This window comes from Herpailurus yagouaroundi, unplaced genomic scaffold, assembly GCF_014898765.1.
Source record: "Herpailurus yagouaroundi ecotype Mexico unplaced genomic scaffold, PumYag 77, whole genome shotgun sequence".
Lineage (NCBI taxonomy): Eukaryota > Metazoa > Chordata > Mammalia > Carnivora > Felidae > Herpailurus > Herpailurus yagouaroundi.
Window position 1 is genome coordinate 48,772,205 of NW_024412388.1, and position 14,925 is coordinate 48,787,129.

Consider the following 14,925-nt stretch of genomic DNA (forward strand, 5'->3'; position numbering starts at 1 on the left):
CCTGCACATGATGTGTAAAGGGAGCAGAAGCTCGGGTCATAGCAATCGGTATCAAAGCATTTAACACTGATGGCTCTAGGTTCTTTAAAAGTAAAACATAAGAAAAAATGCTTGTATTTAAAGAAATGTGGCATGGTCATGCATCAAGAATGATGAAGCTAAATATTCATCATCAGGAATGGTGGCCTGTTTTAGATAGTTTTTATGATTGTTTTTATTTTATTTTTTAATGTGTATTTATTTTTGAGAGAGAGAGAGAGACAGACAGAGCATGGGCAGGGGAGGGGCAGAGAAAGGGAGACACAGAATCTAAAGCAGGTTCCAGACTCTGAGCTGTCAGCACCGAGCCCTACACAGGGCTCGAACTCATGAACTGTGAGATCATGATCTGAGCCGAAGTCAGACACTTGACCCACTGAGCCACCCAGGCACCCCTGATTGTTTTTATTTTAAATGTTTGGTTGGAGAGTTTTTGCCCCTGTGAAACAGTAAAGGGAGCCCAGGGATCAAAGTCAGATCTGCATTGGCATCCTGCCTTGAAAATGTACCAGCTGTGTGACCTTTGACATTAGCTCTGTGAGGTCAGTCTGCTCATCAGTAAGTGGGACAGGCTTCCTTACGGGATGATTGTCAGAATCAACAAGGGGGAGACTATTACATAGTGGACAGACAACATCAGCAAATACTTCGGAACCTGTGGCTTCTGCTCAGTGGCCCTTATCTGCGCGTTAGAAGACAACTAGCAGGATTCTTAGTGTAGCCTTTGGATGCCAAGTAGCCAGTCATGAGCCATTCCCCTCAGCCCAGGGACCATCTGGACTCAGTAGCCACGGAGGTCATCGGCTGTGCACGACCAGCTGGTGAAGGCCAACAGTCACTTGGTCCTCAAAGAAGCCACATTTCATACTATACAGAGATTAGTCTTTTCTCTACATAAGTCCTTAGGCTTCACTTCCCTTAACCACAGCAGGAAACACTCAAATTTTGTGTGCCTTACAAAACTTTAGTGCTGGAGGAATTTAGAAAGAGGGCATGCGTCTCGGTATATATGACTCGTTTCTATTCTCAAATTAATACTACCTCTTTGTTTTGGCGCTTTTTAAAACATTCTTTTCCTGAAATATCCAAGAAGTCAATTCATCAAATGTAATCAAAGAAGCAAGTCATGTCAGAAGCCTATCAGGCCATGAAAACACCATATCCCCCAGTGATTGAAACGTGTTTTCTCTGCTTCCTTTTGCAAGAACAGCGCTACCCAGAACGGAAAGTTATTTTCTCGTGCTTTGAAGAGCTGTGATTTCTAACATAAGACCATATGCTGCTCAAACTGCTGGAGAGGTTGAGTCCTGCTCCAACGGCTCTTCAAAGCAAGCCCAGAGCAAGTGTGCATGTGAAAAACCGAGACAGAGAAAGGGAAGACGCGTTGTAAGATCTTAGCCGGTTCCCAGAGGACGGAACCCCAGCTAGAGACAGGCCTTGCTAAACAGTGTCCGATGTGGATGGAGTCAGCAATGCAGATGAGGCTTTGCAAGATCTCAGGAGGAGCCACAGGCTGTCTCCCAGTGGCTTCCTCTGATGGGGAGGAGGATGCCAGACCTGGAAGCTCATGGGCTAATTCAAGCAGCTCGTGACTGATAACATTTATCAGGCTTGCAGGGATGTGCACTCTTTGACATGGGTTTGTTGATGATTTTGTTACAATTTAATGCCGGTTCATCTCACTGTTTTTGTTTTGTTTTGTTTTTACATATTTTTGCCTATGACAAATTGAGTCGTATAACAAAGCTTAATATCCTAAGTATCATCTAGCTGGTTTTCTGATAACGCGTTTTCTTATTGAAGTATCTAGTTTAGCAGCTCGTATTTTGTTTTGTGATAGGTATCATTTTCTCCAGGACTGTAGCGTGTCAGGCACCATGACAGATGCTTTACATGCATCATCACCAACATTTCTCACAGCCCTGCCTGACAATGTCATTGCCCCATTTAAAAGGACGGAGATGTGGTGCCTGGGTGGCTCAGTAGGTTGAGCGTCAGACTCTTAATTTCAGCTCAGGTCCCAATCCCAGGGTTGTGGGATCGAGCCCTGCATTGGAGCTCCGTGCTGAGCGTGAAGCCTGCTTAAGATTCTCTCTTCCTCCACCCCTCTCCCCTGCTCGTGCTCACTCTCTTTCTGTCTCTCTCTCTCTCTCTTTCTGTCTAAGCTTCAGAGAGTCACAGCTATTTTTTTCCTAGAGGGGGAAAAAAAACAGAAGTGATATTAGAAACCTGGTGTGTTCGGGGCACCTGGGTGGCGCAGTCGGTTAAGCGTCCGACTTCAGCCAGGTCACGATCTCGCTGTCCGTGAGTTCGAGCCCCGCATCGGGCTCTGGGCTGATGGCTCAGAGCCTGGAGCCTGTTTCCGATTCTGTGTCTCCCTCTCTCTCTGCCCCTCCCCCGTTCATGCTCTGTCTCTCTCTGTCCCAAAAATAAATAAAAACGTTGAAGAAAAAAAAAATTAAAAAAAAAAAAGAAACCTGGTGTGTTCAGATTGAGGCCCCTGATATCCATTGGGAGGAAAAACAATTTTTTTAAGGAAAAAAATGTTTTTAAAGAAAAAAAATTAAGTTTTTGTGTTTTCGTATTCCCACTCTGTTTTCAGTGTGTCTGCCATATTTTCTCCTCATTTGAGCGATTTTTTTAAAATTATGTCACAGATTCAGACTTTATTTTCTTAGTGCTTTCTCTCTTCCCTAACTATACCAAGCAACAAGTAAAACCCAGGAGAGGGAGGCAAGAGGAATATGAATTACAAATAAGAGTCCTTCCCAAGGTAGTATGGCTTGATAGAAGACCGTGGAGTGAATTGGGTAGAAACCCGCTAGGAATATCCAACAAACAAACAATGAGAAAGATCTAAGGCCAGGGGACCAAGGATGGGATCCAAATCCGTGTGTAAATCATTAGTATATAAGTCAAGACAGGCTGGATGACACCAACTAAGGACCTGGACAGTTGACCAGAACAGCTTTGGGATACTGGTGCATGAGTACATTAAAATGGCTTGGATTGGGGCGCCTGGGTGGCTTGTTCGGTTAAGCGTCCGACTTCGGCTCAGGTCATGAACTCACGGTCCGTGAGGTCGAGGCCCACGTCAGGCTCTGTCCTGCCAGCTCAGAGCCTGGAGTCTGTTTCTGATTCTGTGTCTCCCTCTCTCTCTGCCCCTCCCCTGTTCATGCTCTGTCTCTCCCTGTCTCAAAAATAAATAAACGTTAAAAAAAAAAAAATTAAAAAAAATGGCTTGGATTTAGAGCATCAGAAGCAGACAAAGATGTGAAGTGCCTGGTGTATCTGGGGCCTAGCAAGCAAACTAATGTGTCACGTAGGGTTCACCAACAGAATAAGGCTGTAAGGGAGAATGTCAGTCTAGGCTTCGTGAGTTTATCGGTTGTCTGTTGCTGCTTGAATAAATTACCACAAACTTAGAGGCTTAAATTTCTTATCTCGCAGTTCTGTGGGTGAGAAGCCCGGGCTGGCTCAGCTCGTTTCTTTGCTCCAATTTTCGCAAGACCAGAACCAAAGGCTCGTATCTGGAGGCTCTGGGAATAATCTACCAAATTCATTCAAATTGTCGGCCAGTTTGAGCTCCACGCAGTTGTGGGACTGAGGTTCCTATATCCTGGCTGACCGTCAGCCAGGGGTCCTCAGCTTCTAAAGACCACCTGCATTTCTTGACTCATTGCCCCCCTCATCCATCTTCAAAGCCACCAATGGCAGATCATGTCCTTCTCATCCTTTGAATCTCCCCGGTTTCCATTTCTGCCTCATTTCTTCTGCCTCCTCTGTCACTTGACTGACTCTTCTGCTTTTATGGGCTCACATGATTACATTGAGTTTATACTGCATAATCCAGGATAATTTCTGTATTTTAAGGTCATCTGGCTAGTAACCAGTTCCATCTACAAAGTCCCTTTACAGCAGTGCCTAGATTAGTGTCTGATTGAGTAACTGCAGGATGGGAATCTTGGGAACATCTTCAGAGTTGTTAACACGTTGTGTTTTGTTAACACGTTTATCTGCATTTCCCAAATCTGGGTGAGTTTTGGGCGGTGCCAAGTGTCATCCTCGATTCCTGATGCTTACTGAAACCTCCAGGACGTTTGTGTCCTTTCTCTTCCAGGCTGCTGATTATTTCAGACCCGTTCTCCAATCTCTGTCCTCTCTCCAGAGGTTTTCTATACGTTTTTCTCTGATCTTTCTCATTTCCCTGTTGTCTGTCCATCAGCTCTGTCCTTATTATTGACTGAGCCAACAGAGCATTTTTGCTGTTCCTTTGTTTTCTCAAAAGCTTTCGACCAATTCCCCTGAGACTTGGATACTCCATCAAGCTCTGATGACCCTAGAAAACCTCAGGACTGGGGATCCTGTTTTCTTGTCTTTGTAATCTTTAGAGACCCCTTGAAAATCTATTTCCAAGCTTTTTTTTTTTTCTTTCTTACTAACTTATATAACTAATTCCTTTAAAATCACTAAGAAGGAAAAAAAATTAGCTAACTGAATTACTACTATCTTTTTTTGAACAATTTCGACAATTTTAACGCCTGTCAACCTTTAATTCACAATGCCAAGGTTAAGGACACTTATTCCCACAATTTATTGTACAATATGACCTTGCTGAAATGCAAATTGCTGGGCCCACACCAAAGATTCGGGAAATGTGGAGTTGGAGCTCAGGAAGTCTGCATTCAGCGAGGATCCCAGGAAAAGATGAGGCGTGCTCAAGGTCTCACAGCTCCTAAGTGGCAGCAAGACTTAAGGTGAAGTCTATGGTGAAATTCATCTGTCCTTACTATTTACATAGTGAGTGAAGGTGTGTAGGTTGATAAGGACTAGGACTTCTCCAAGGAGTCCTTGCAGTGAGTCCCTCATCATCCTACTCGTGGGCCCTCATCAGGGGCGTGCTGTTTGTCCACACTCCTGGATGTCCATATCTTTAACATTATGATCCTCATGCTGATGATGATGAACATGCATTCTGCCCTGTCTTCCCCACGCTGGATGTGCACTAGTCTTTAGTGCCCCTCATTAATACCCTGGGGGTACCCATACCATGTTAAAGGAGATGTTTTGTTGCCCTACTCCAATTAATGAATGGGATTGAACCCTTCGTGCATTTAAGATAAAGAGAACAAACACTTAGTAAGAGAAAGGAAAAGAAAATCAACGCTAAGTGTCATTGGCATCCCAACGGTTTAGCTCTTGTAGACTCAGTATAGCTTCCTGAAAATGTAAGACACTTTGCAAATGATTTTTAATCTTCACAAAAATGCCTTGAGTTATCATTATTCCTACTTCATGAATAGGCTTCAGAAAGGTCACCAAACACTCCGTTGTGCAGCCAGCTGGGGAAATGTCAAGATCCGAACCCAGGTGTCTTCCTCCATAGCTTGTCTTCTTTCCATTCACCCACACTTGTCTTCTAAGCTCAGAAATTCCACATAAGCAGTTTATAACCATCATCTAGGATGTTGAAGTTATCAGCCGTAGTTTGCATCTCTTTGGCCACCATAGGCAGCTTTCACACATCTCTAAATATTAATTATGAAAGTTTTCTCTTACAGTTCTCCTTGTTACCCAATAGCAAAATAAATAAAATGTGCTTACCAGTGCAACTCTCCCATGGGGCTTCCCCGCACATTTCACTGTCTTGCCCAAACATTCAAAATAGGCACATGCACATCTTCTAGAAACACACTCCTTCCATTTATGCTTTCTTCCTACTTCCCCTTATTGATAGAACGATTCAGCCCTCAGATAGGGATATCTGCTCATCTGTCACGTCTCAGCTTTCTCACTGGTTATAAAGCTGCACCTCCCCCCCAGGATGTCCCTGGCATTCCTGGGCTACTGCTGCCACTTCCCTACCAGGCTGGCTCCCTGACAGGCCTCTGTAGCCTCCTGAGTGGTCCACATGGCAGGCACTCCTTAGGGTCAACAGCCATCTGACTTTCGCCAAGGCATGGTTGAAGTCCCTAGTATTTGAGAGAGAAATCAAATGGAATTCATGATGACGGGCCCTTCTGGAGTCTCCATCTGCTTATCAGATGAGATGTCAAGCAAGCAGGGCCCCACACCACAGTAACTTCTTTAGAGAGAAATGTCTTTCACTGAGTCACGTTTCAACTCCCTGGCCCTGGTGATGTTGGAGATGGAGTGGGAGAGCTGTGCTTGCTTAGTCCCGTTCGTTGCTGAGTACCTTCTTCCTTAGAATAATAATGTTTTCTTCCTTGAAATACAGGTATGTTTTATTTATCAGAAAAAGAAAACGCTATGTCACCCGTGTGGTGTTCCTTTTGCCAGAGCTACTAGCAAGCTTAGGAGTTAAATTTAGTGCTCATTTACATGATCTCATTCTCAGTTTCTGGAGAAAAGAAACTATCTTCTCTCTTCTCCCCTATGATTTCTGAGCTCTGGGGGCACTAGACATTTAGACAAGGGGCCATGATACTTTTGTTCCTTGAATATTAATACTGTGGGGAAAGTCTTACGATTATTTACTGCAGGATAAGAAAATAAAATCTGGGGGAACCTGGATGGCTCCATCGGTGGAACGTCCGACTCTTGATCTCAGCTCATGTCTCGATCTCAGGGTCGTAAGTTAAAGCCCCACACTGGGCTACACACCAGGTGTGGAGTGTACCTAAAAAAACTAAAAAAGAAAATGAAATCCGGTGATATTGCATCCATCCTGTCTTACAGGTTTTTGCTAATCAAGAAGGATATAAGAACCAGTTACATTATAAATGTCATACACGGCACTAGGGTTCCTAGTTAATTAATAGCAGAATGTATCTCATATCCAAAGTCAGATTTCTTCCCCACCCCATCACACTGTACCCAAATCTGGTCTTCAGGACCCACCTACAGGGAGATGTGAGTCTGCCAAGCATGCACATAACCCAGTCACACAAAGGGTCACAGCTTCATTCACATTGATGACCAGAGAGGGGAGCCAGAGGTAGCGTGCCTCCTGGACTGGTTCTGGAAGGCCGCTCTAGGCCTTGTCCCAGTTGGCTTTCCCAGTAGGTAAGCTGCACAGATGCTGTTGAGGCCAGGCCAGTAGAGAAAAGAGAGACCATTCATGATGAGCGATCTTTATCCAGGATCATCATGTGATACAGTGCTGGTCGATGACATGAGGTATTTGGCTGAAGGGACATACGACAGGGCTGAAATCCTGCCCACTCTTCTCCTTTTTATAATTTATTCTCCCAAATGGGATGCCTTTTGCATTTAGTCTGCCTGGAGGGGGCACCTTTTTCTAGTTCACACAAAGTTTCCATATGAGCAATGGGCTGCTCTTTTACCCCGAAGATCTCCTCTAAGCCACTGTGATGAGGGAAGCTAAGTGTCGAGTCTGGGTGGTGAAGTGGGGTGGGGTGGGGTGGGGTGAAAGCCTGGAATGAGCAACTAGAAGTGATCTTCCACTCTTCTTTCTTGGGGCATGGAGTAAATGGCCCTCCCCTCTATGAATATACGAGGAGCTGAGGTATCTAATCGCGTAATTAGACACAAAAGGCTAGAATGTTAGGAAAGACAGTGGTATACAAAGGGAAAAAGCATTGTCATTAATTCACACATTCAGCGGATCGTAATTTAGTACCTACTATGTGCCAGACATAGTGCTAGGCATTGGAGATACTGTGTGAGTATCACAGGTAGTCTGTCAGAACAGCTAGGTTCTGGTTTCCATTGTATGTGTTCCCTGGGGCACGTTATTTCCTTACACACATTATGAAGTGAACTTCTATAACATCAGCAGTGTTCATGGTCTCCTTTACTGCCAGTGTTTTTACTATGTGTTTAGGTCTCTGGGGAAGTTTACAAAGGATGTTCCTTCACACTCGAGTTATTGGCTTGGGAAGATGCATACCCAGAATTCCCCTCTAGTCTCTCATTCAAATCTTCCTGTTCCTGTGTGTTAAAATCAAAGCTCAAATTCTCATCTGGTCACCCAATCATTTGGCAAGAGAAACCATTAGCAGGTAGCTCTACTTGAATCCAATAATGCCTGCATCAACAGACTTCAGTGAGTAGTCAGAGTAGCTAGAGCAGAGAATACTAAGTGAGGAAGGACATGTACAAATGCTAGAGAAGTAAGCAGGGGCAAGCCAAAGAGGGAGCACATAAAACAGCATAGGCATTTCTGCCTCGAAATGAGGTCAGTGGACAATTTGTAACAGGGAGTAACCTGATCAGGTTTGTATGTCAGAACAAGTACTTACAAAATGGTGGCCTGGATTGAAGAAGTGAGCAACAGGATGAAGAGAAGGGATGGATTCGTGAAAGATTTGGGAGATAAATGGACACGACTTGGGAGACTGTGTAAATCCAAGAAGAAAGGAAAAGTCAGGGGAGAGTGCCCTCAGGTCTCTGGTGACAGAATGGAGTCTGCCCTGCAACAGGTCAATACGGCCCCTTAGTCCTGGCTCAGAGGGCAGTCTGGAGAGGGTAACTAAAGGGGACTGGAGAGACCAAGGAAAAGGACCTGGGGAGACCGCTCAGCTCTCCTCTTTTAATGTCACCACCTCATTGCACTCAAGATCATACACACCGTAGGCTCTGAGTAAACCTATGTTACGTTGATTAGTTTTGTAATGTGAAAATACAGAGCAAATTCTGGTATCGATATCCACAAGCTTCAGAGTAGGCTTGAAGAACCCCGCAGTTTTTCACCCTCTAGAAATATCCCAAGAGAAGATGTTAATGAATGGGAAGTGTGAAGGAGGGACTGTTGAACAAGTCTTGAAGGCATCTACATTTAGCATCCTGTTCAGTTCTGGAATCTCTCAGAAATTGACATACTCCATATAAGCATGTGGTTCCGATTGACTTTAATGGGATTCCCTTGCAAACCACAGATTGTAAATTATCCCCTAGTAGGTATAACATTTATAGGAGACATATTATTTTACTCTGAATACCCCCTCGATGTTGTTACACTGAATTCTGACAACAGCAGAGCTCAGAATAAGATCATCTTTTACTAGAATGCCACTGTTCCATGTTGATTTCTCTAAGCCAAAGAAAATGGGTGTTTATAATAAAAGAACATTTTTTTTTAAAGAAGAAGAAAGACTTAATTCCATGCTAAGGAATATCAAACACGATTTCCGTATGGTATTTGTTTTGTTTTTGTTTAATACAAGGCAGGGCACTTTCTTTTAGAGAAGAAATGATAGTTTTTCCCAGGTCTGGAGATTAAACAGTTTGGTAGTCATTTCACGTTCAGCTCACAAAAAGGGGATTTGCATATGAACTTGTTTGGGCAAGAAAACACATCTGAACGTGTTTCATGGGAACTATCTCTATCCATGGCAGCTCCTTTTGGCCATCTCTTTCTTTTCTTTTCTTCATCCCTCCAGGTCACCGGGTTGAAACTGTCTCAGGACCTCGATGATCTTGCCATTCTCTACCTGGCCACAGTTCAAGCCATTGCTGTAAGACCCTTTAATGCCATTTTTAAAGAGAGCGAGGGCTATCAATAAACTTTAGACCGCATGCTCCTCCAAGATACATCATGTGCTTTTTGCGACAGAGATTGTTAATTAAAAGGGAGCTTGCCAAAAAGAGATGCGTGTCTTTTAGGAAGGAAATCTTGATGAAGTTCTTCACCTGCTTCACTAATCACTTCACATGGCTGAAAGCTGAAAGGAGCTCAAGCCTTTGAGCATCATAGTTGTTATGTATGTAACTTGTCTTCCAAACTCAATTAAATAGAAGCAGATGCCATGTATGCTTGCATTAAGAAAAGCTGATGTTAAAGAATGTGCACACTTATAAAACACATGACATTGTTCCCTTCGCAAAAGGATTCATTATAGGGTTCCTCTAAATAGTAAGCATCCTTAGAACTTGGAAGTGTTTGTTTTTAGGTCATTAGCAGCTTCAGCAAGAGGTTCAGATGGTTAAGGAGAGGAGGGGAGAATTTAAAGTGTTAGGAACTCCTATGCTGAAGATGAATCCAAAGTGAAAACAAACTCCTAAAGGCTCAAACATCATTTTCTAAGGATTCTTATTCTCCCAGAGGTGATCATGTTAGGAAGTGCATTTTGGAGAGCAGGTCATGGCTTTCTGAGTTTCAGAGCTGGAAGGAACCCCCAAAATTATAGCTAATCAAGCGAGGCTTAGCCACTCTGGTAAGAGAACCTGGACCAACAGAAAGGAAAAATCAGGCCAGTAAATTCTGATTCAAAATTTATTTTTCAGAGACACACAGAAAGTTTCCTGGTTCCTGTTATGTGGACATATTTATATGCCGCTCAGTTATTTTGTTTCTCCATATACCACTTCCATAACCTTATTCCTTCAAATAATAGAACTGCATACATTTTTTCCATATATCCATATCACTAACAGAAGTGCTTTTCTCATGTCCCCATTTGTCCATGTAGCTATGATGAGAGAATAGAGCTTTCCAACCACTAAGAACATACAGTCTTATATGCCCCAGGCCAACTGGATTGGATGAAACAGTCCTTTTAGTTTATATATGTGCCAGTTTGACTATCTTCCTGAAGCAACTGTCATTGATTTAATAGCTTGGCTAGTTCAGTGGCATCGATCAGCTGGTCTTACTTATGGGACCTTGGTCAAAAACAGGTAATTCTGGTACCTGTCAAAATGGAGGGAGTGAATAGTAAAATGAATATGAAGGAGAATAATGGGCATCAGTCATCAAGACAGTTATTTAGTGATCCTATTTGATGGTAATAATGATAATCATGATGAATAATTTAGTTTTGGGGTATTATGTGCCAGGCACTGTGCTAAATATTTACAAACATCATGCAACTCAACCTAATGAACTAGGTCTTAGAATCCCCATTCCGCAGGTTTGAAACCTACACTTAAGCAAGACCACTTAACTTGCTCAGTTTCATGTAGCTTAGCGAGTAGCAGAGCTGGGATTGGTGGCCCCGGCTTTCTAAAATAAAAGTAGCTATATGGAGTATTGAGGAACTTTGGTTTTCTGATCCAACGATGCCATTGCATGAAAGTCTTCGAGTGGAATAAAATGACCACGTTGAAATGGAAAACCTGAGCTGTGTGTTGCTCGTCCTCTGAGTACATGCCGAGAGGCAGACCCAGGGGCACCATCAGGCGATGATAATGACCGTTGCCTTTCCTCGACACCCACTAGCTGTGCCAGGCACCAGAGTACCACCCACCCACCTGTGGCCTAGGACAGCTACCCTGTAAGCAGGTGAGCTTGTCCTCATTTCACAACAGGAAAAAGCACCTGGCGAGGTCAGAAAGCTAGTGCTCAGTAGAGTCACATGGGGAGCCCGAGAAGGGTCTGTCTCGCTCCCGATCTTCTGCTCTTTCCACTCTCCCAACCTGCATTTGCTTTTTTTTTTTTTTTTAACATTTATTTATTTTGGGGACAGAGAGAGACAGAGCATGAACGGGGAGGGGCAGAGAGAGAGAGGGAGACACAGAATCGGAAACAGGCTCCAGGCTCTGAGCCATCAGCCCAGAGCCCGACGCGGGGCTCAAACTCACGGACCGCGAGATCGTGACCTGGCTGAAGTCGGACGCTTAACCGACTGCGCCACCCAGGCGCCCCATGCTTTTTGATATGCTTGTAAATGCTACATGGAGGAAATAAGCTTCCAGGCATTTCTAAGGCCAGTTTTTATTTTACACATCTTAGCAAACTTTGTTATTTTGGCCAGGATCGCCTCACAGAGGCACCCCCCTTCCGTGTAAATGAGGTTAAATATAATGCGGGCTGGGTGGAGCCAGCCAGCTACATTTTCCCAAATACCACACAGTTGGAAAATCAATCTTGTATTCAGTGGGTTGTACATGTATTAAAAGCTATCATAGTTATTCTGTCCATCGCCTTAATGACCTTTATAATACTGCAAAGGGAAGGAAATTTAAGACCTTTTTTTTTTTTTTTTAATAAGGTTTCATTGTAGGGTCAACTGAATTGTGAGTAGTTTGGTCTGTTTTGCAAAGGTAAGACAGTATGCCGATCTTTCAGGCAGAAATGTGCATTTCAAAGAAGTATTCTGATAACAGATATTTTCCCATGATGTTCAACTTGGGGAAAAAAATGGTTTTTTTGTTTCATTAGCTCTGAATATTGCCCTAGCATCTATATGTTGTGAATAGATGTGGTTGGTATTTTGTAGGAATAGAATGAAAGCGATATTGTAATGAAGTTAACTTGGGACTGTGCGAAACTCTCCATGAAGTAAAATTCTCTCTTGATCACACTGAATTGAAAGACTTGTCAAACAACCAGTTTATCCATAGCCTGTTCATCTATAGTTTTCTTTTCAGAATAGACCCTTAAAAAGTACTATTTGCATTTGAAGTCTCTCGATTTGCATTTGGTTCTGTACATTCCCAGTGGACTAGCCTGATTTTAATTTAAATTTCTCTGTGAAAACATTTTTTCCAGAAAGGTGAGCACAAAATCATTTTAGCACAAAGCCCCGTGGCAGGGCATTTAAGGAGGGTGGGACATTTCACAGAGTGGAGCCTGGGACACCCGAAGGGAATGCCCTGTTACTGACTGAGTGGGAAATTCCAGCCAACAATGCCACATGGGGGAGAGGCAAGGCTGTCACAGCCCCTCCCAAGGGAGTGCCTCTTGTGCAGATACTTTCTTGCCTTTTCCCAAGGGAATGTGCTTTGTGTTACCCTCGGCTCTGGCCCGCTAATCACATGAACCACACTTCTCTGGTTTCAGAAGTATCAGACATACCAATTTTGCATGGTATTTTCATGCGTGTTGGGGGGAAGCTGTCCTCCCCCAACACAGACCCTCAGGCAAGTCATAGAACTCCACATGGGGATAACAAGGTGCAGTTTTTGAGTTTGTCATAAGATTGGAGACGACATCAAAATGCGTAGCAGAGCACCTCGAGTATAGCTAATAACCAAGATAGCGCTCATGTCCAAACACCTGCCGTGTACCCGACACCCTTGTGTGAGTTGTGCATACGCTGTCTATAGCGGCAACCTTGCAAATAAGTATTACTGTATTTCATCGAATCTAAGACCATAATAAAAAAATGTTACTTGCGTGTTAACATTTCTGACAATTCATAGAGTTTTAAGATAAATGAATGTGATGTTACTATTCCTTTTTAAAAAATGGGAATTGAGTCTTAGGTTCCATACAGTTTGATTCAAGAAGTAGGTGAAATGTCTTAACCCCAACCTAGGTTTCTTGAATTCAAAAGTCATGCTCTTAACTACTACAGGCTCATGCCCCTTGATTAGACTAGAGTGTCCTGAAATCCACAGACACCAAATGATCCATGGTGGACGTAAGGGCATCTGTCGACCTTCTAAAATCATTCATAATACTATTTTGTAAGTGGCTTTTTTTCTGGAAAGGTCAGTAGGTTTTATCATATTCTCAAGAGGGTTCATGACCCCCCAAAAGCTTAAGAAAGAACATCTGGGGGTAATCAGCCACATGCAATAAGCAGGATCTGGCCTTATACAGTACAACATGTTTTAATTTTTTTTTTAACACACTACATCTGTGGATTATTTTTGGAGGCCCAAGTTTCACCTAATCCATATTCTTGCCAGATTCACGAAGAGCTGAGGGCCCCTGGGCTGGAACTGCTGAGCTTTTGCTCCTCAACTGCCCCCGTCTCTCATAATTTACTACACAGCATTCAGGATTTCATGCCCCATGGTCCCCCCCTCTCCCCCTTCTAGCCACTCCCTCTCCCAGAGACACCGCCAGACACAGGGAAGACAGCTCTCCAGACTGCCTTGTCAAAAGAGGCTTCCCTTGCTCTGCATCCCACCTCTGGGGGTCAGAGGGACATCCTGGCCACTTCCAAACCCTCTTCCTTTACTTTGGTTACTCCTCTGATAGGGCATGCCCTCATGCTAAACTGCCTTCTTCTTCTCTACACACTTGGGTACCAGCTTCCCAGCAACATGCAGGATACCACCTTACAGTTTTCTCTCCAGCCCTAACCCTGCCTTCTTGGTGGCTGTCCCATCTGTGGCCTCCTAGATCCTTGACCTTCTTACGTTCCCTGACCTTCTCCTCCCTCTGCTTCGTCAACTCACCCCCTTGTCCACACCTGGGACTGTGTCATCCCTCAGAGTTAATCGCTCTCTAAACATCTCGAGGGCTCTCTCTCACCATCAAAAAACCATTCCTCTCTCATTTCCCTCCAGAGCCACTTTCTCAACCATTGCCATGTGGCTGCCTCACAAAGTCATGTCACACTCCACCTTTTTGTTTTGAATCCTGACCCCACATAAATGATGACTCATGAAGTTCCAGTTTTTGAACCTCCAAATAAACTGATTTTTAGCTCTTCATGTATCCTAGTTAAAACTAAAGAATCGTACGTTGGCATTCACCCTGACGACCCCACAGCACTGTCCTTTTCTCAAGCATCAGCGATTTGTACTGAGTTTAGTAAACTTAGCAAGATGAGGAGCATAACACATTTTGGGGAGATCCTAGCACATGAGGGCTGAAATGAAGCACTGTGAAGCCATGAACAAACCAGAGCACGGGATTCCCACCTCGTCCCAGGCCGCGGGCTCCAGAACTGTCATTGGAGAACCGCTGCCTGGCTTCCAGTGAGAATAAAGGACAGGTCAGCGCTTTGCCAGCCTGAAGTCTTACTCTCATCTTCATGCAGCTGGAGCTCTCTTCTCATGTTTCTGCTGCTGATTTTATTGGTGTCCTTTTCCAAAGCACCAACCTCTTCAGTTCCTATCCAGGGAAGGAAGCCTGACCCACAGACCACCAGCCAGTCACTCCATGCTTCGTTCCTGCTAGAGCATCGGGGGCCGCAGCAAACACCCATGACGTGTGGGTTCCGGTGGACTGTGTTAATATTAACCGTGGTAGCACCATCAGTTGTTTTTGTCAATGTCGTGTAA

At 43.9% G+C, this 14,925-nt stretch overlaps 1 protein-coding gene across 11 annotated transcripts in view; it reads left to right on the forward strand.

The window, feature by feature from the left end:
• Positions 1 to 14,925, forward strand: part of FGGY (FGGY carbohydrate kinase domain containing) — a 427,457-nt gene that overhangs the window by 326,189 nt on the left and 86,343 nt on the right. For 10 of the 11 annotated variants that reach the window (XM_040470413.1, XM_040470412.1, XM_040470410.1 and 7 more), the window contains one exon: positions 9,405 to 9,479. The exons of the other annotated variant lie outside the window; for it this stretch is intronic. In XM_040470413.1, coding sequence (XP_040326347.1) covers positions 9,405 to 9,479 — 75 coding nt within the window. The remainder of the gene's footprint in view (positions 1 to 9,404; positions 9,480 to 14,925) is intronic. 11 annotated transcript variants of the gene reach the window in all.